The sequence below is a fragment of the Camelus bactrianus genome, chromosome 14 (genome assembly GCF_048773025.1).
Source record: "Camelus bactrianus isolate YW-2024 breed Bactrian camel chromosome 14, ASM4877302v1, whole genome shotgun sequence".
In the NCBI taxonomy this organism is placed as follows: Eukaryota; Metazoa; Chordata; class Mammalia; order Artiodactyla; family Camelidae; genus Camelus; species Camelus bactrianus.
Window position 1 is genome coordinate 63,721,018 of NC_133552.1, and position 19,156 is coordinate 63,740,173.

The window sequence follows — 19,156 nt, forward strand, 5'->3', positions numbered from 1 at the left end:
CTGTTGATTACCTTTTTTCATGGATAACACAAAATTATTGAGTGTGAATATTTAAAATACGTTAAATGCTTTCCAAGTTCCATCAACTGTTAGTGTATTTATTAACATCTAATATACAGGCTGTATACACATCTTTATTACCTATGTGACAGGTTAATTTTATGCATCAACTTGACTGGCTGAGGAATGCCCAGATAGCTGGTAAAACACTATTTTTAGGTACCTGTGAGGATGGTCCAAGAAGAGATTAGCATTTGAGTCGGCAGAATGAGTAAAGAAGATCTGCCCTCACCAGTGTGGGTGGGCGTGATCCAATCCACTGTGGGCCTATTCAGCACAAAAAGGCAGAGAAACAGCAAATTCTCCCTCTCTTCTTGAGCTGGATGTCCATCTTCTCATGCCCTCAGACATCAGAACTCCTGGTTCTTAGGCCTTTGGACTCTGACACTGGTACCAGCACTGGAAACCCCACTCTCACCCAGGACTTCTGCCTTGGACTCAATTATACCACTTGCTTTCTTGGTTCTCCAGCTTGCAGAGGGCAGATAATGGGACATCCTCGCCTCCATAACCAAGTGAGTCAATTCCTATAATTTCTCTTTCTTTTCTTTCTTTCTTTTCTTTCTTTCTTTCCTTTCTTTCTTTCTTTCTTTCTTTCTTTCTTTCCTTTCTTTCTCTTTTTCTTTCTTTCTTTTTCTTTCTACCTTTCTCCCTTCCTTCCTTCCTTTCTTCCTTTCTATCTATCTATCTATCTATCTATCTATCTTTCTATCTATCTTCCGCTAGTTCTGTTTCTCTGGAGAACCCTGACTAATACACCTGCTCATTATCTTTAGTTTCACGTCACCTTTGATAACACTGTCCGTCCTTAATACTAAAGCAAAATTTGGGGTTGGAGTAATGATCATGAATGTGGCCTCGTCAACATCCATTCTACCTCAAATGATTAGGCTAAATCTAACATGGTAACCTCATTCCCAAGTGAGTAGATTAGGAATGGGCATGATCTAATCCCAGCAGAAGACAAAAATTCTTAAGGACTTCTAGCAAATGTTCACATGCTCCTAAGAAAGACACAGAAACAGCCTCTTCCTTCTGGACATTGCTGGTCTGATTTTGAAACGCTTATACCCACTTTTCTATTTACCTCAAGATGAAACCAACACCAAAAAAGACAGCAGGAGAGATACAGGACCTTAATGAAGTTGTTGAGACACTATATCAACCAATTCTGAAGTCTTGGGATTTCCTATTATATGCTATCATAAATTCGTTTCTTAGTATGCCAGTTTGAATCATGATTTTCTGTTACTTGAGAATTAAAGTATCCTAACTGATACAGTAAGGATGCATAAGCATTCTGGGGAATCAAGGTGACCCTACCAAGTTATTAGCAATTTCCAAACATAATTAGGATAAAATTTCATCAAGACAATAGTATTATTATTCACTTAGAAAAGTCAACAAATAGTGAAAATGTAAGACATAAAAAGAATTAATTTTGTACATTTCAGGAAAAAGAGGAAAGCTGAAATGCAAGATGGATATTTCAACAATTTAATACTATAATTTTAAAGATAATAAAACAATGCTAGATAATTTTCCTATGTTGAACCAACTTTGCAGTCTTGGGGAAAAAAAATCCCACTTGGTCCATTGTATATAATCCTTTTAATATGCTGCTGAATTTGGTTTGCTAGTGTTGAGGGTTCTACATCTATATTCATAAGAGATACTGGTCTGATACCTGACTTGTGCACCTTGTATATCTATTTGTCTTTCCCACTCTATAAACTCTTTACTAAGTGAGATTCCAGGCCACCATCTTCTCCTGGTCTTCCTTCTAACTCACTGTTAGCACCTTCTCAGTCTTCTCTGCTGGTTCCTCCTCTTCTTCCTGACCTCTTTGAAGGGCCCTAGGACTCAGTCCTTGCTCCTCTTCTCTTCTCATGGTCCCTTTGTAATCTCATCCTCTCTGTGTCTTTTAATACTGCCTATATGCCAACAACTCCCAAACTCATGATCTCTACTGGACATCTTTCCCAGGCTACTTGCTATCTCTATAGGATGCCTAATCAGCATCTCAAATTCAACAACTGCAAAACAAAATTCCTCATCTCCCCATCAAAACCCGCTCCACCCATAGCTTTCCTTCTTCATTTCAGTTAATGACAACTGCATCTTTCTATTTGCCCGGGCAAAAATCCTGGAGTCATCTTTGCCTCCTCTTTCTCACATCCACACCCTGTTGGTTCTACTTTTCTAAGTATATCCTGAAACTAACCACTTCTCACCAACTCCACTGCTACCACCCTGGTTTAAGTGAATTTTATCTCTTGCTTGGATCACTCTCGATAGCCTGCCACCAGCTTAGACCCTTGATCCAATAAAGTCTACCCTCAAAACAGCTGGCAGAAAAATCCTTTAGAAACGTAAGACAAAATGTATCATTCTCCTGTGCAAAACTCTACAGTGATCCCCTATTGTTACTCAGAGTAAAAGCCACTGTCCTTAACATGACCTGCAAGGCACAACCAGGACCTGGTCACGTGTTCTCTAACCTCATCCCTATTTGTCAGCCCCTTGCGTACCCTGCATCACCACACTGGCCTTCTCACTGTTCCTCAAACATTAGGCACACTCTCCCAGAGGACTTTTACTCTAGTTGTTCCTCTGTCTGGAATACTCTTCCACCTATCTGTTTGGTTAAGTCCCCCATCCCTTCAAGGCTTTGGTTAAATCCCACCATATATATTGCAACCTAGCTCTCCTCCTCTACTTCTGGGATCCTGGTTCCTCTTACACTAGTGTATCTTTTGTTTTACCATAAAACTTATCACCTTGTGACATATGATTTATTTATCATATCATTGTTTATCAGATTCCCTCTGACTAAAATGTAAGGTAGGAAGTATTGTCTATTTTGTTCATCAATGTCTCTCAAGAGCCTCCAGCAATGCCTGGCATATGGTAGGCCCTCAGGAATACCTGCTGAGTGACTATCTTCACCTCTAGTGTCTGCCTGCTAACTCTTGACAAGCTGTCCCATTCGTACGACCCAACTCTTCTTCAAGTTAAATGAGGGGGGAAATACAAACCACTTGTAAGTGTGGCTGACTTTAATGAAAAGTTGGAGGCAGATGTAGAAGGAAGTTAATTATAGCAATACAGACAACTCTCACTTAACCATTAGGCATGTCTCTCCATTTTTAAAATGTCCTTTGGTCTCTTCCCCATCAGGTGATCTCAAATGGCCTTTGAAAATGTAAAAAGAACTCCCCACACTCCTTGGGAAAGACTGACAATTCTATAGCCATGGCAACAAGTAAGTACCAGAAGTTGTTGTAAATCAATTAAATCAATCAATGGCATATAGTCATAGTATAATCCTATAGTCATAGTAACAGATAAACACCAAATCTCCTTTTCCTTTTAAACAATTTTATCTATCAATGATAACCCGCTTCGGGAAATAGGGTTCTGAAACCAACCAGTCAGTGACAGCCTTAATCTTTGAAAATCAGGTAATGGACGACAGACTTTCCCAGGAACACATTTCTAAGGCTGAAGTCAATCCCGAAAGCCCACGGATGTAAGATCAGCACCTTGCTTTGCTCACTGAGACTATGCCTGGCCAGCATGGTTCTCCCTGACTGCAGATGCTGAGCGGTGGTCTCATCCTTTGACGTCCTTTATGACATTCAGTCCTGAGCCTCACACCATTGTGCCTCCTTCCCCCTTCTCTCTGCCCACCCCTCCACATTTCTCTTCTCTCCTATCTCATTAGCAAGACATAACCCACTCAGTCTCTGATGCAATGCGACCTTAACCATTTTTATGCTTGAGCTTCTACCAATATTCAAGCCCTTTTATATCAAAATTATAACAGGGCATAGAAAGTCCTCCATGATCTGACTCCTGCCTGTTCCTTCACATTCTTCTCCCACTTCTCCCTGACCCATCCTTAGCATTCCAGCAACTCTGAAATAGTCACAGTGCCTCTGCTCATGTCCTGTAGTGCCTGTCTCATCCTTCTAATTCACTGTCTTTTTCTGATTAATTTTCACTTATCCTTCAAAATTCAGCTCCAGTATAACTTTCTTCATGAAGCCATCCCCAACACCCCCATACTAGCTTCGGTATCTCCTAAATGTTCTCATATTATCTCTATCACTGTTAGCGTACTGCAAGCCATCATCCTTTATGTCTGTGTCTCCTCCGCAAGAATTTAAGCTTCTTGAGAACAGAAACTGTCTTATTATTCGTATCCCAGTATCCAACACAATGTCCATTGTATAATGATATCTAATGATTGCTGAATGGATTTTGATGAAAACAATTAAAATACTGATAGCAACAAGAGTAGTGAGGTCAGTATTTAATCTGAAGCACTCACATGTCCTTAGGATGTTGATGAATTCTGACTGCATAAACTCCTTTCACATCACTCGTGCAGCACAAGCACCTAGCTCAGGGTTTGCTTGGTTCACAGCAGGTGCTAAATGAATATGTTTTCACTGAATTATCAGAACTGGTGATTATTCTTTGTATGTATTGGAGAGAGAGGACTGGACTAGGGAAGAAAGCCACCTAACCTCTCTTAGCTTTATTTTCCTCATTTATGAAAATAGCAGTGATACTACCTGGAAGGATAATTTCAATAATATATTAACAAACAGTAACACATTTTGGAACGAGCAACCATTTAAAATCAAAGTTAGATTGAATTATGATGTTGAACGCTATATTCCTCTATACAGATGGAAAAACCCTTTTCTGTACTTCAGATGTAAATGTAATTTTGAATAGAACAAAACCAACCTGTTTCATCTAAGTTCAAAATATATCACTTACTTTTCTTCTGAAGATGAATGCATCGACCAATTATCTAGAGATAAACGGGAATAAAAAAATGTCAGAGCACCAATGGGAGAAGCTCAGGCTGAACAAGTTGTATGTTAACATATGAAATTGTAGGATATTTACCAGGTTTCATGCTTTTCAGGCAGCTGTCTTCTTTCTATTTCAAAGGAGACAAGAAAATGTTAGAGGAATAATACAAGTATCAAAGTTTCACAATTTTATTAGTTATTCTTACATATTATTTTGAAAAATGGGGGAAAGGGAAATCTATCATTTGTTCTTACCTCCTGGGCATCTGAATGATCTTTTTCTGGAAGTGCAGGCTTCTTTTGAAAGGATGTACAAATCTTTATGAGCACGATCTCAAAAATAATTACGAGGAAAATTATAAAGAAGATTGCCATCCAGTCATTTTGAGAAGTCCAGGTCTCTAGAAGGTCCCATAATGTCAAAAGTATATCATCTTCCAATTCACCCTGTACCACTTTTTTAAAGAAATAAAATTGCTTTGACATTTTTACGTAACATGCAACATAGATTGATATCTCATTCCGAAGTCCTTGATTGTGAATGCCCCAAAACACAAAAAGGTGATATGCCCATCTCATCAACACTCTGCCAGAGAAAAATTTCCAGTGCTGCTCAGTGTCTTACCAAGTACATCAGTGATTGCTCTGGGCCTAAGTAAAGTGAGGTACGTGTCATAGTGGGTATTAACTGAGCTCATATCAACCTACTTTAGTAATAATGAAAGTTCATTGGTGAGACATGTATGATGCTATCAGTATATTTTTTTTATTTTTAAAAATACTCCTCTATTAATTTCACACAGAAACACAATTCTATAAACAATCCCTTAGCACAGTTCAATTATCACTCTCCTGTCATTCAAAAAATGTGGAACAAATTTGAATTGGACATAACCATTTTCTATTACCACCAGAAACGGTGTATTTTATGCTTCTTTGTGATCAGAAAGAGATAAATGCAGGATTGCCAGATATAGGGTGGGGGGGGGATCACAAAAACTGGATGCCCTAGTTTAATTTGAATTTCAGGTAAATACCAAATAAGTTTTTACTGTGTCTCATTGTGACTTTGCGGGACATGACAGCTTGTTTTTGTGGGCCTGCCTCATTTTTTTCTTAAAATAGAACACCTCGTTTTATATTTCTTTTTGTTAGAGGGATCTGTCAGCAATATTCCTCTTCAACAATCTACTGTTATGCTGAAAAACAAAGTTAGATTTTGGAATGGTCTCTTGGTGAATTTCCTCTTCACCCTGTTTCGGGTGATTCCAAGGAGCAGTTATTTGTGACACTTGATGTCAGACTTAGGGAGGGGCAGAGCCAGATCTGAGTACTGCTCACTTCCCCTCAAAGTCTAGGCAGTAGTTTAGTCACAAGTATACAAAAATACCTGGACTATTAATGAAAATATTAACACTACCATGGATTTCCTTTGAAGATGTAATTAATGTTTCCTTTGTTTTCACTTATTCAAGGTGGGTTGAGGAAAGAAGTATAATTCTTCACACCCGAGTACACTGTTCTGGCTCTTCTGTCACGTAAGTTTAACTGAGTGCAAGAAAGATTTATTGAGCTTGTAGTATCCCCAGTATTGGAGATAATGAGATCAATGACACATCCTAAGAGTGTACAGTCTTCCAGTCTACTACACCATAGCCTACAGGTATTTGTGATCTTAACTGAAGTTTAACTATGATCATAGTGTTTGTCTTTGCAAAGTATACCTCTCCAGAATGCATGGTAGGCATTCCTTAGTTCTAGGAGTAACTTCAGCAATTCCTCTGGATTTTTCTAGGGTAAAGTACACCCTCCTCTCTGATTCCACATCCACATACACAATCAGGGTGATTTTATTCTGCTGGGTTTTTCTATAATATTTAATGCAGCTGGCAGAATACTCAATTTCCCTTGCCTGATGGCAGACATTCTCTAATTCATTTAATATTAACTACCTTAAAGGGGATTCAGTGTTTTAACCCTAAGGCACTCTCTGAATCCCTAATTAGCAGACTATGAATGGCTCTTATAAGAACTGAAAAGTGCCTTCTGCGACTACTGCTGATGCTTAAGTTTGCACAGAGATAGAGTACCCGCCTCCAGGCCTTTGTCATGTTTGTTGCTTAAGTACTTGCCTAGTAATAAAAGTACAATTACCTATTTTTCAGCATAGGCACTTCTGTCCTTTGCACTAGAAATCTCTTCTTGTATCAATCTCAAGTGAGCAGCATAAAAAGTAAATGCTAGATTTATTTTTAAGTCAAAAAGACAATAAAAAGTGAGCAGCAGAGAAATCCCATTACTAACATATTTAGTGTAATATAGACATTAAAAAAAAACTTAGAAAAAAATTCTATTAAAATTTTAAAAAATTCTGTCGTATCTACCAATGTCACATTCTTTGAACTATTTGGACATTGGGAACTAGGTTTTTGTGCTTTATGTCTAAGGGGAAAGTCCCAATAATAGGTGTATAAAATAGCAATATAAAGCCAGGGGTTGCTAGTAATGGTTAGAAATTCTCCTTCTGTAAGTATCTTAATTCAAGTGTTTATTGAATAATGAACACATAAGATGCTAAGCAAGTAACACAAGCGTTTTATGGATACAAAGATGAATAAAAAACCATTCCCTGACTTGAAGGAGCATGTAATAAAAGTGGTATGAAGCAAATACGTCAATCTACGGAGAAGGCAGTGTGTTAGCAACAAAGGGAGAAGGAAGGTGTTATGTGGCTTTGAAGGAGAGACACGTGGCTGGGGTAATCCAAGAAAAGCTGTGAAGTGGGAAAGAGAATTTGAGGACCTTAAAGGATGAGTAATACTTGGTAGCAGACAAAAACTAATAAAAAAAAATTCAGGAAGAGAACTTTGTGAGTCCAGGTTAGCTAGAGTACTATGAAGAGGCTGAATATGGGGGAAATGGTTTAAATGTTGATACAGCCTAATGTGGAGAGCCTTGAACTGAAGCCTTTAACCTTAAGAGTCACCTTTGGAGACCCACCAATAGTTTTGTGTCAATGTATTGAGCAAGGAGACAATGAAATAGTGAAATGAATTAGGCTACTGCAGCCATACAGATGAGCACTGACAACGGTCTGGCTTAGAGTGGTGGTCATGTGAACAAAAAGGGGCACAATCAGTAGTACTTTTGAGACTGAGAACCCAGGATTTGGCAAAAGAAAGCAAATGGATTCAGAAGGGGTACAGAAAAGCTAATGCTGGAGGAGAAAGGATTTAAAGATAATCCCAGAGCTGGTTTGTCCGGGACAAGGTTTCTCCACCTGAGCACTACTGACATTGTAGACCAGACCATAGCAGGATGGTAGCAGCCCCTTTCTCCCACCTCCGAGATGCCAGTAGCACCTCCACCCCAAGCCAAAAGTTTCCAGATGTTGCCAAATATCCTCTGGAAGGCAAAATCACCCCTACTGAGAGCCACTGGTCTAAGTGAATGGTTGAGCCATTAATCAGGGCCTCCAGAGGCCAGCACCTGGATGGATCTTTGGCCGTATCTCAGACTTGGCATTGCACATTTCCCCTTGCAAGACGTGTCAATTCTGTGCAGAAGAGGAGATGGGCCCTTTTCACAAGTGTCTATTTCGACCTTAGACATATCACTCATACCTTATTTTAGGAATTAAATGTTCCCCACTCATGGCTAAGTATACAGTTCTCAAATAAGCTATTTCATCAATCAGGAACAGTTTCTTGATAACTGAGGGAAAAATCAACTTTAAATGACCTTCCATTTATCCCTATACTTGTAGTAGTATCTTTGGTCATCCACATCACAAACAGCTTAATTTGCAAACTTGAATATTATAGCTATATAGCCTGGTTACTAAGCTTTCAGATCTATTTCCTCACTGTACTTTTACATTATAGTCTGCTTTATAGTAAGTCTTCCCCTGTATTTTCCTTTTTCCCATTGGTTTCACTTCTGGTTTACAATATTAATATTTCTCAACTGATTTACACTTAATAGATCAGGACTCTATTTGTCAGTTCTGGATTTTTTTATGTTTTTAATATTTTGATCAGTCTTGTTTTAAAATTTCAAATGGTAAGTATTGATTAATTATATACTATTTTTTAAAATTTAGGCCTTGTTCAAGAAATGTAGTCAAAAAGTAGTTTACACTGCGTGATGTGGAAGTTTTGATTATGTAGTTGTACATGATTTCATTCTATAATATACATGGTTTAGATTTGCTACCTAGGTTTTTGTTCTTTATGCATTATTTAGAAATATTAACAAAAACACCGTGGCTTCACCAGGGCAGGAGGAACGAGGGACCTCAAAAATCTGTCAGCCTCCCAGGCCACCTTGACTGTCTGAAGGGCCTAACATTAGGGCAGTAGAGGAGCCAGGAAAAGGAGTTACTTTCTTAGTATAGAAATCCTCTGCTCCTACAAACTTAGAAATACAGCATCAGCCTCATCTCATTTTTGTGTCCTTAATAGGGAATACAGAAACATAGTTTAATATATAACTCATTACCATTCTAGTCCCGTACAAGTGACATCTGAACTTCTCAAGGCAAAATTAAGTGCCCTCGCTCTGCCAAGATACAGCATAGATGTTAGTCCCACCACTTAGTCCTTATTTTTCATTCTCTCCTTAATCAGAGGTAATTAATCAAGTTCCCGCACATTATGAAACTCCAATTATTTACTAGTGAGGCTTTTGCCTGTAACAGGCCTTCAGTAAATATTTCTTGAATGAAAGTTACTTCATTCTAAAAACAATGTTCAGGGTTCCCATGTATGAAAATGTTATCCTATCCCTTAGTTGAGATTTATTAAAAGATTAGGTGAGTAGATGTGTACATTCTATAAAACTGACTAAACTTACTATATAGTAAGTGCTGTTTTCCTTTTATAAAGATGACACTGCTCTGAACAATTAAGAGTACTTTCTCAGGTGCACAGGAGCAAGACAAAAGTTCTGTTGTAACAAAATTCAAAGTTTAATTTTTCAAACATTAACTATATTAATGAAAATAAATTATATTTAGACCACCTTCAATATTTGTACATCATCTCTATACAACTATAACAGTGCTTTCAAAAGACACTTTGTAAAGGACATTACTTTCACAATTAAAATATGTTTTAAAAACAGGAACATTAAAGAACATTAGTCTGAAATATATCTCATAATGCTGAGAGACATGCTATTCTTGAACAAATTAACTATATGTATTAAAAATAATATGGCTTTTAACTAAAGACAATTATTTCTTGTCCCTTTCAGTGATTTCCTGGATCCAAAACAAAATCTGTGTATTTATTTCTCTGAAAACATCATTTGTTGACCGTCCTTTCACTGCCATGGAATGATTTGCCTTCTCAATCCAGTGGATTTTATTAGGAGCTTGCATTTTCTGTGCCACTTTCTCCAACAAGTTCTAAAGGAAAAAAAGAAGAGGATACTAGACTAAGGCTCTATTGGTGTTTAATAAAGATCTCTCTCCCACCCCGCCTATACTGGTATCCAAGCACTAAATACCTATGCTACAGATAATTTTTGAGGCAATGGAATATGCAAGGAAATGTCCACAGAAGTGACAGTCCATATCTCTCAGATACAATAATGCCACAGAATAGATCAAGCATTCATTATTTATGATAAAAAGTTATTAATTGGAGCAAAAAAATTCTTCTAAAAATATTCCCCCCCAAAATTACATGATCTGAGAAATACACTAATATTTAGTAATATGTACAAGTTATTTTTCTCAAGTCAATTTAATAACAAATTGAAGAATCTGCTTAGATGTTGAAAAGATAAACCAAATGTACAGTCTACTAATCCCAAATTCACAAGATTCAGGTATTAATCCTTCATTTTCTAAATAAGAGTTAATCCATTTACCGACTCTATAAGGAGATGAATTTTGTCAGTATGCTTACATTTTCAGGTTCTCCAAAGCAACAGTGTAACGAAAGCACAAAACTAGCATTAGTAAAATCAGCATCTTTTTAAAGAGACTAAACACTGAAGGTAATATCTGGGTCCTGAGATGTTCCTCTCTTTCATTCTTTCTCTCATTCACAGAAACATGAAGTTATAATTCACCTTTTCACACATTTCATCTGCTGAGCCTGACACAAACAGTACAGGATCTTTTATACGAAAGAGATCTTCATCTCTAAGTTTATGCTGCTGCTTTGGGTGGTGCAGTGGATAGGAAATACAAATGAGACCTCGAACAAAATCATCAGCATCATCTGGCTCAATATGACACATCACAGAAGCAGCTGCTCTTGACCCCATTGAACGACCTAAAATCAATTAAAATTAAATTCAGTTTGAAATATAAACATTCACATAAAGTAGTGGTGATAATGATGTGGCAAATCAGATTTCATTTACTATTTCATAACATGTTGCATATCAACAAATACTTAACTACAAAAGGTGGCAATTAACAAGCTGCAATACCCATAATGGACACCGATAGCCGTGTGAAGAGGTAAAACCTGATCCTAAGCCAAATTTTTAAAAATTACTTTTCTGGAAAATACTTCAACAGGTGAAGACAATCCTTGTGAAGGAATCATTTGAAAGAAGGTGATTCAGGGATATAAATAAATGGAAACATCTTTGGGTTACAGTATATATGAGATTTAAATTTACTTTAAATATTAAAGCGCCTTGATGTTATACATGGGAGTGACTTACCAAAACAAAAAAATCCTTAAGTCATTTCCTGTCATTAATTTTGAAACAAGTTTTCACAAGTGTTGCAACTTACCTCCAAGGAAAACACCTGCAAGTTTGTATTCTCCTGAGGTCTTTAGGTAATTCTAGAAAAATTGACCAAAAAATTATCAATTCTCTTACAAAATGTTCCACTGGAAAACCAACACATTATTTGTCATCATTACTGAAATGAAAATCTTTGCAAAGCCAACCATGAAATCTTAAGGAATTCTGGAAAGAGGTAACCAATTCTGTGCTCTCCTGGTCATATCTTCACTATCAAATCATGTATTAGGTAATACAGGCAAATACATACCAAAAACACACAGCCTAAAAAAATTCAAGTACTAAAATATTTAAAAAATATTAAAAAATTATGAGGAAAAAGCCAGTAAAAGCTTCCAACTAACATAAAAGTTGATAATACTACTGACATCTAACTTAAGGCTCTGAAAAACTTAGCAAGCTTAAAACAATTTGGATTAAAAGATATATCAGACTTGTTTTATCCGGAGATTTTACACTTTCTAAATAACATACAAAAAAGCCATGCTATTTGTACATTCATTGTATAGGAGCAAAATAATCCAGAACTATATCCTAAAGTTGTATAATTTCAGTAAGAAAATTACAACATAAATAGATTCCTTGGCAGTATCATGGAGGACCATTTATGATGTGAGAGCCTATCTCCATAGAAACTAACTGATGGCAAAAAAGAGAAATCTGACCACTACACAGCCTTCATACACTGGTGAGTTTCTAAGAAAACTCATTAAAAGATTTTTAAATTAAACCAAGTGACTGCTAATAAAATATGTCTTATATTTATTAAGAATTTTAAAAACAGAATTCTTTCATAAGTAAATATAAAGAAATTTTCTTACCAAAACTGATTTATATGCCTTAATTCTATGTACAATATTAAGGCCTTTACAGGTAAATCTCAGGCAAAAAAACCCATGAGATGCAAGATGGGATGCCAGTGACATCAAATGAGGAAGATTCATATCTCCTGATGCTCCATGTGTAAGAATTATTCCATATGTTAAGCTCTTGTTAGGTACCAAACAAACAGCATCTAGTAATCTATTTCCAAAAGGTATTTTTAGTTTAACCTGAAATTCAAGAGAATAAAGGGATAAAAAATTACTTCCTTGCCTATTCAGACAAATGAATATATATATTTGTTCTGTGAGACCCATGATTCAACTCATAGCCTCCGAATAAAAAGCAATGATATTAACAGTAGCTAATATTTAAGAAGTACTTATTGTGTGTCAGGTACTATTATAACTGCTTTATATGTATTAATTAATTTAACCTTCCTAATACACCTGCAAGTACTGTTATTATCTCCACTTTATAAATGAGAACACTGAAAAGCACAGTATGTTACATAATGTGCCCAAGGTTATATATCCACTAGCTAGGATCTATTCTCAGACAGTCTACTCCAAAGTCCTTACTCTTAACCACTAATGCTATACTGTCCCTCACAGTACAAGTTGAAAACAAATTACTATGGAGCCATATGACTTCAAAAAAAAAAAAAAGAAGAAGAAGAAGAAGAAGAAGGAACCCTGAAGATGCGGAACAGATGAAAATATGTATTACCTCCGTATGACTCATTTTCACTGTTGAATAACAAACTTAAAGTGCATTACATCTGAGAAGCAAAGGACATCTCCCTGAAAAGAAGATTCTGTTGTGAAAGGTGGGTAGGCAGACATAGATATTTTAAAAGAACTATGAATGAACACATTCAGTAGCTAAAGCAAACACATTTAGAACTAATCCTCTAAGAACTGGTGTCTTTACATGTCCATTACTTAATTATTTTCATTCCTATGGTCATTCAGAATTGGTTATACGGCCAGGTGTGGGGCTGGCAGATGTTATTTAAGGGAAAGCCAATGTGATACTTTAACGTGGATGCCTTAAGAAAATTAGTGTCAAAGTAGAATGCTGTATCTTGACATATATTTTATTTCCTAAGCATTTTTATTCTCAAACAACTACCTTCAACTTAATTTCACAGCATCTTTCTATTAACCCATATCCTTTGTCATTCCCAACTCTTCTTCCCGCCCTACAATGGAAGTTTACATCCACACCCTTTGTCATGTGACTTTGCAGAACATTCCACAGCAGGCAGTGTACATCTCCACCCTAATGCCTTTGGGCTTGGCTACATGACTTGCTTTAACCAAAAGAATTTAAGTTTCAGTGTGCCATTTCTGAGCTGAGGCATGGCAAATTTCCAGAAGCACTTTTGAACTCTCGCCCTCAGCCATGAAAAAGACAGGCTCCAGGTATTTTTGCTTTTTCAGGCTGGGTCCCTGAATGGAACACATGGAACAGATCTGAACCCAACACTAAAGTCTGGAGTCCAGCCTAGTCCAGCCAACATCTAAACCACTGAAGAATTATGAAATGTTGACCTAAAGAACCAAGAGGATGAAATGTTGTGAGCCACTGAGACTTCAGGGTTGTTATGCAGCATTTCTTTATACTCTAAGAGACCTTTTACTGTTCAGCATATTATCAACATCAAGATCTCCATTATTCATCTCTTTTCCCATTACATTTACTAATTCAGTCACTGAATAGATAACAGGTACCAACAATAACAGTAGAAAAGTCTCTCCCTCATTCCACTTAAGCCTTACCACCCAGATCCCCTCTCCAAAGTCAACCAATATTACCCAATTCTGCCTCTCTCAGATATTTTATTTACATATATATACACACCTTTCTCTTTTTATAAACTGGTGATGTATTTTTCTGAACCTTATCTGCCCCCACATCCAATATATATTTTGGTAATTACTCTTTTCTTTATACAATGAGCTTCTTTCATTGTTTTTTATGGCTGCAGAATATGCCAAAGAAGGGTTGTACATAACTTATTTCACCAGCCATCTATTAGTGAACATAGAGATTTCTAATCTTTTGCTAAAACAATATTGCAATGAGTGGCACTATACTTAGTATTATTTTCACATGTGTGTAGACATATCTCTAAGATAAATTCCTGGGGAAGGAACTGATTTGTCAAGGGAAGAAACTGATGTGTCAAGGGTGTATTCATTTGCAATTATTTTTTGTGGAATACATTTCATTTTTGAATAGGTAATATATGCACATGGTACAATTTTAAAAGAAAAAAAGTGTATAGTTAAATCTTACATTCTTTTCCCCAGCCACAAAGTTCCTTTCCCTTCCCAGAAGCAACCACTGTGACCAACTTACTGTGTATATCTTTCCTTTAAGTATATGTGTATGTAGAACTCTCCTTCTTTGAGCCTGTAGGGTATTAGACTGGCTGCAAAAGTTCTGGGGTTTGAGTTAGAGGAGCATGATGGACTTCAGACTTCCATTGTCCTTGTTTACCTAAATGTAGCCCCATAATTAACTGTGCCTGGGGGTCCCCTGCTTCAAAAATCCTGTTTCATGTTCTCAAGAGAATAGCCTCCAATCTTCTAATGGGAAAGAAGCAGTAACACAAAAGTGTGAAATGGCGAATGAGATCTAGATACCTAATTACTTCTCAAACAGATTTCACCTAAAAGTAGTTTTTTGAGTCCTCTACATCCACCCTTAACACCATTAATTTCATCACCAGTTCCCAAAGTGTCTGGTGCTCCTGGTTTCTGCATTCTTAAGATTCTGTGGTTTATATAGAATTGTTCCACAGTATTCCCTGCTGCTGGTTTAAAATTAAGCTTTCTGGGGCCCCATATTTTAGTGCTATTGTTTCCTTTCCAATTTTCCCCATTTTTGTGGGTCTGTGTCTTTTTAAAAACCCCGATTGTAATTTTAGTGAGGTTTCAGAAGGGAAAAAATTAGATACATGTATTCAATCCACTATCTTACTAGACTACTCTACTGTTCCTCAGCAACTTGTGATTTTTTTCCCCCAGGAAAACTCTACTCCCTTCCAGATTTCACGATGAACAGTCTGTCCTTCACAATCGGTGAAAACGTTCTGGACTACTTGGTAACAGTGAAACAGTCCCAGGGTATAATCCCACCGCAACCTGATCTGGACACTCTAGGTCATAATCTTTGGATTCAGAAAGGGCACGGCTGGAAGCGCGGCTCAGCCTCAATGTGTTCAACGGCGAAGGCAGCAAACGCCACCAACCTCAGAGAGGCTGAGATGATGAATCAATACTCTCTGGATCGTAGTGAGTTGTGTGCCCACATCGCGAGCGTTTACAAGAGCGCTGTATGTGCCTACTGCTCATACTCAGAATGCAACAGCGATCATAACTGATGCTGAAGGATCAGGTGCCGCCGCCGCCGCCGCCACCTCCAACTGGAAAAACGCTTGTACGTTATCCGCCACGTCTGGGCAGAACGTTGGAAATCGCGGCGCAAAGGCAAACGGTTAAGAGTTCAAGTCTCTCGGGGGTCGGTAATCTGGCCGAGTCAACAAACGCCCAGGGGGACAAGAGTAGGAACTGGAGGCGTTTCCCGGAGTTTGGGACCCAAAGGCACCTGAGGGTCGTCCTATTCGGCCCGCCCCGCGCTGTGCGGTGGCCGTCGCCAGGGCCCGGGAGACCCTCAGAGCTCGGAGGCTGCTCCGAACTGGCCGCCGCTGCCGGGCTCGCGGGACCCAGGCCAGCCCCGCTCTTCTCTCCCCACCCACGCCGTCCCCTCACTCCGCCTCCCGACCGGCTGGGAAGACGAAGCCCCAGCGGCCGCCGCCCGCGGGCACCGAACGGACGCCAAACGCCTCACGGAGCCGCCCAAAAGCCCCTGAGGGGCGACGGCCGCGAGCCCGAAACGTCTCCGGTGGGGCCACGGGAAGCCCTCCGGGGTCCTCGGAAGCCGTCCCCAATCTGGCGGCGCCGACCGCCAACGCACTTACCGGGGAAGGGAAAGTGGCCCGAAGAACCTAACTGCCCTCACTCCCTTCAGGGAGCGAACTACCACACTCGAAGGGACCGCCTCGCCGCACCCGCCAGCGCGTTCCGCTACGGCGCTTGCGCGCGCAGGCCCCGCCCCCAGGCGCGCGGGCGGCGCGCGGGGCACGCTGGGGGCGGGAGTTTTCCCGCCGCTGCTGGCGGTGAAGCGGCCGTGACTCTCTGGTCCCCAACGGCCAGCGGCCGGGTGGTTACTTCGTCCACATTTTCTCCACTCAGGACTCTTTCCCGTCCCAGCCACGCCATCCCAGCAGTTGCTCAGGCCGAAGAATGTGGGGCCAACTCTGTTTCACACACCCCACTATCAGTCCAGCCATCCGATTGCAAATACATACAGAATCCAACCGCTTCTTACACTTAGACTTCACCCTCCCGAGCCTCACCACAGTGTTTGCCTGAGTTATTGAAGCAGTCGGCTGAATGGTCTCTTGCTCCAACCCTTACCCCCACACCTCTTCGCTATTTATCGGCGCAGCGGCCAGATGTTTGCAGTACTCATGCCCAAACCGGCCAGACTAGCCCTCACTGTTGCCTAACCCAAGTTCCTGTGCCCCAAGTCACAGCGAGGGAAAAAATATATATAGAAGTGTCAAGAGTTTAGAGCAGAAAAAGGTTTACTGCTGGGCGAGGAAGAAGAACCGGTGGCTTATGCCTAACCCCCCACCCCCAACTCCCTGAAGGGTTTCAGCTGAGCATCCTTAAAGGCCACCTGAGGGAAGGGCTGTGATATGTGAGCCCAGGATATGTGACCAGCTGTGCACAATTCTCTGGTTGATGGTGATCAATCCGTAGGCACCAGAAGGTCTGGGGGCTATGTGCACATGATCGTCAAATAGTTAACTTCTTCCATTTGATGGTGTTTTTTAGCATCTGAAAAACCCAGGAAATACTACCGGAGTACTTCAGAGAGGAGCTCCAGCGCAGGATATGGGGAGGGGTCTGTCCCGGGAAGGCCCCCTAGGGTCCTACTGGGTTACATCACTATAGGGCTTTTGCCTGGTTGTTCCGTCTTCTAGGAAAGATCCCAGTGGCCAGCGGTGCATAAATTTGGGGTCTTCACCCACCTGTCATTTTCTCAGTGAGGCCTTCCCTAATCACCTCACCCACACTTTCTGTCCTACCCTGGTTACTTAACATACATGAACTTGTCTATCTGCTTCCTGGACTGTAAACTCCCCATGAAGACTGGAGTCTTTATTGTCATTATTTTATCTTGATTCTCCCGTGTCTGGAATCATTCCTGGCAAATCAATACATCTTGAATGAATGACTCTTCCCCAAGCCCGGCGCAGTTGGTAACGACCCTCTTTTCTGTCACAGCACTTGGGAGAAAATAAAAATAAAATCCACAAAACCACTCATCGTCATTTATCTCAAAAATCACTTTCCTTAACTGCAAAGTCTCAATTAACATTTCTTTACTTTACTCCTAATTTTCTGGCTATGTTTGTTTATCCTTTGATGGCGGGACTGGGGATTGAACCCAGGACCTCACATATGCTGAGCAGGTGCTCTACCACTGAGCTATATCCTCACCACCCTGTGCTTTTAAAAATAACTTTATTTACATGCTGTAAAATCCATTCACTTTAAGAGTACAATCCAATGGTTTTCAGTAAGTTTATAACGATTTGCAACTATCACCATGATTTAAGAACATTTCCATCACCCCAAAAAGAAACCTGTACACATTTCCTTCTACCCTTAACCCCAGGCAACCACTAGTCTACTTTCTGTCTATAGATTTGCCTTTTCTAGGCATTTCATACAATATGTTGTCTTTTATATCTGACTTCTTTCACTTAGAATAATATTTTCAAGATTTATCCATTTTGTAGCATGTAATAGTACTTTGTTCCTTCTTATAACTGATTTCTTTTTGTTGCTGACTTTGTTTTAGTATTGAACTTTATGGATTAAAACAACCACCAGTTGATGGGTATTTGGATTGTTTCCACTGTTTGACTACTATGAATAACACTGCTGTAACATTCAGAGAGACAAAACACAGAGTGATGACAGAAACAGTGAGAGATTTGAAGATGCTAAGTTGCTGCCTGTGAACATGAAGCAAGGAACCACAAAACAAAAATGTAAGAAATGCTTCTCTAGAAACCAGAAAAGGCGTTGTGCCCTCAGAGCCTCAGCAAGGAGCCGGCCCTACCAACCAAAACCTTAACAGTATCTCCAAAACACTGATTTTAGGCTCTAACCCCCGTAACTCTACAGGAATCAATCTCTGTTGTTTTAAAGCACTAAATTTGTGGCAATTTGTCACAACAGCAATAGGAAACTAATACAAAAGTATTTTTGGACACCCAAATTTGAATTTCATATTGAAACATGTAATAAAATATTGTTCTTTTGATTTTTTTAACCCTTTAAAAATGTTAAAATTATTCTTAGCTTGCAGGCTGTACCAAAACAAGCGGTGGGCCAGATCTGGCCCAATACTAGCACAAGTAATCCATCCCTAGATTAAAGTAATAATACACAATAATACATAGTTTTTATGATGTTTCAAAATTAAAATACTATTAATGTAATTCATTATGGATAAATGTAACAAAAGCAAATCGAAATAAAACACGAACATTTAAATAGATGCCCAAAAAGCATTTA

At 39.1% G+C, this 19,156-nt stretch overlaps 2 protein-coding genes and 1 long non-coding RNA gene across 6 annotated transcripts in view; 1 reads left to right on the forward strand and 2 right to left on the reverse strand.

The window, feature by feature from the left end:
• CCDC168 (coiled-coil domain containing 168) overlaps positions 1–6,335 on the reverse strand; it is a 29,124-nt gene extending 22,789 nt beyond the window's left edge. Inside the window, exons 1-3 of the mRNA XM_074378500.1 lie at positions 5,148–6,335; positions 4,987–5,020; positions 4,855–4,888 (exon numbers count right to left, since the gene is read on the reverse strand). Coding sequence (XP_074234601.1) covers positions 4,855–4,888; positions 4,987–5,020; positions 5,148–5,471 — 392 coding nt within the window. The 5' untranslated portion in view covers positions 5,472–6,335. The remainder of the gene's footprint in view (positions 1–4,854; positions 4,889–4,986; positions 5,021–5,147) is intronic.
• LOC141579784 (uncharacterized) overlaps positions 1–10,287 on the forward strand; it is a 15,716-nt gene extending 5,429 nt beyond the window's left edge. Inside the window, exons 3-6 of one of the 3 annotated variants that reach the window (XR_012511760.1) lie at positions 408–575; positions 3,241–3,325; positions 6,368–6,430; positions 10,149–10,287. This is a non-coding gene — a long non-coding RNA (uncharacterized LOC141579784). The remainder of the gene's footprint in view (positions 1–407; positions 576–3,240; positions 3,326–6,367; positions 6,431–10,148) is intronic. The other 2 variants (XR_012511761.1, XR_012511762.1) reach the window with 2 other exon arrangements.
• Positions 9,838–16,619, reverse strand: TEX30 (testis expressed 30). 2 transcript variants are annotated; one of them, XM_074378498.1, is made up of 6 exons: positions 16,480–16,619; positions 13,218–13,291; positions 12,488–12,718; positions 11,653–11,704; positions 10,974–11,179; positions 9,838–10,302 (listed from the first exon to the last, which is right to left on the reverse strand). In XM_074378498.1, exons 2-6 carry the CDS (start codon positions 13,230–13,232, stop codon positions 10,129–10,131), a joined length of 678 nt encoding a protein of 225 aa, XP_074234599.1. In that variant the 5' UTR covers positions 13,233–13,291; positions 16,480–16,619; the 3' UTR covers positions 9,838–10,128. The 2 variants fall into 2 exon arrangements, with proteins under 2 accessions (XP_074234599.1, XP_074234600.1); XM_074378499.1 differs by lacking the exon at positions 13,218–13,291 and having other exon boundaries at positions 16,480–16,616.
• Between the last annotated feature and the right edge of the window lie 2,537 nt (positions 16,620–19,156).

Excerpts from the sequence above, each read along its gene's own strand:
- TEX30 (XM_074378498.1), bottom strand. Across the intron at positions 11,705-12,487 it reads AGGCATATAAATCAGTTTTG|AATTACCTAAAGACCTCAGG; the intron begins GTAAGAAAATTT and ends CAATTTTTCTAG. Across the intron at positions 10,303-10,973 it reads CAGATGAAATGTGTGAAAAG|AACTTGTTGGAGAAAGTGGC; the intron begins GTGAATTATAAC and ends TTTTTCCTTTAG.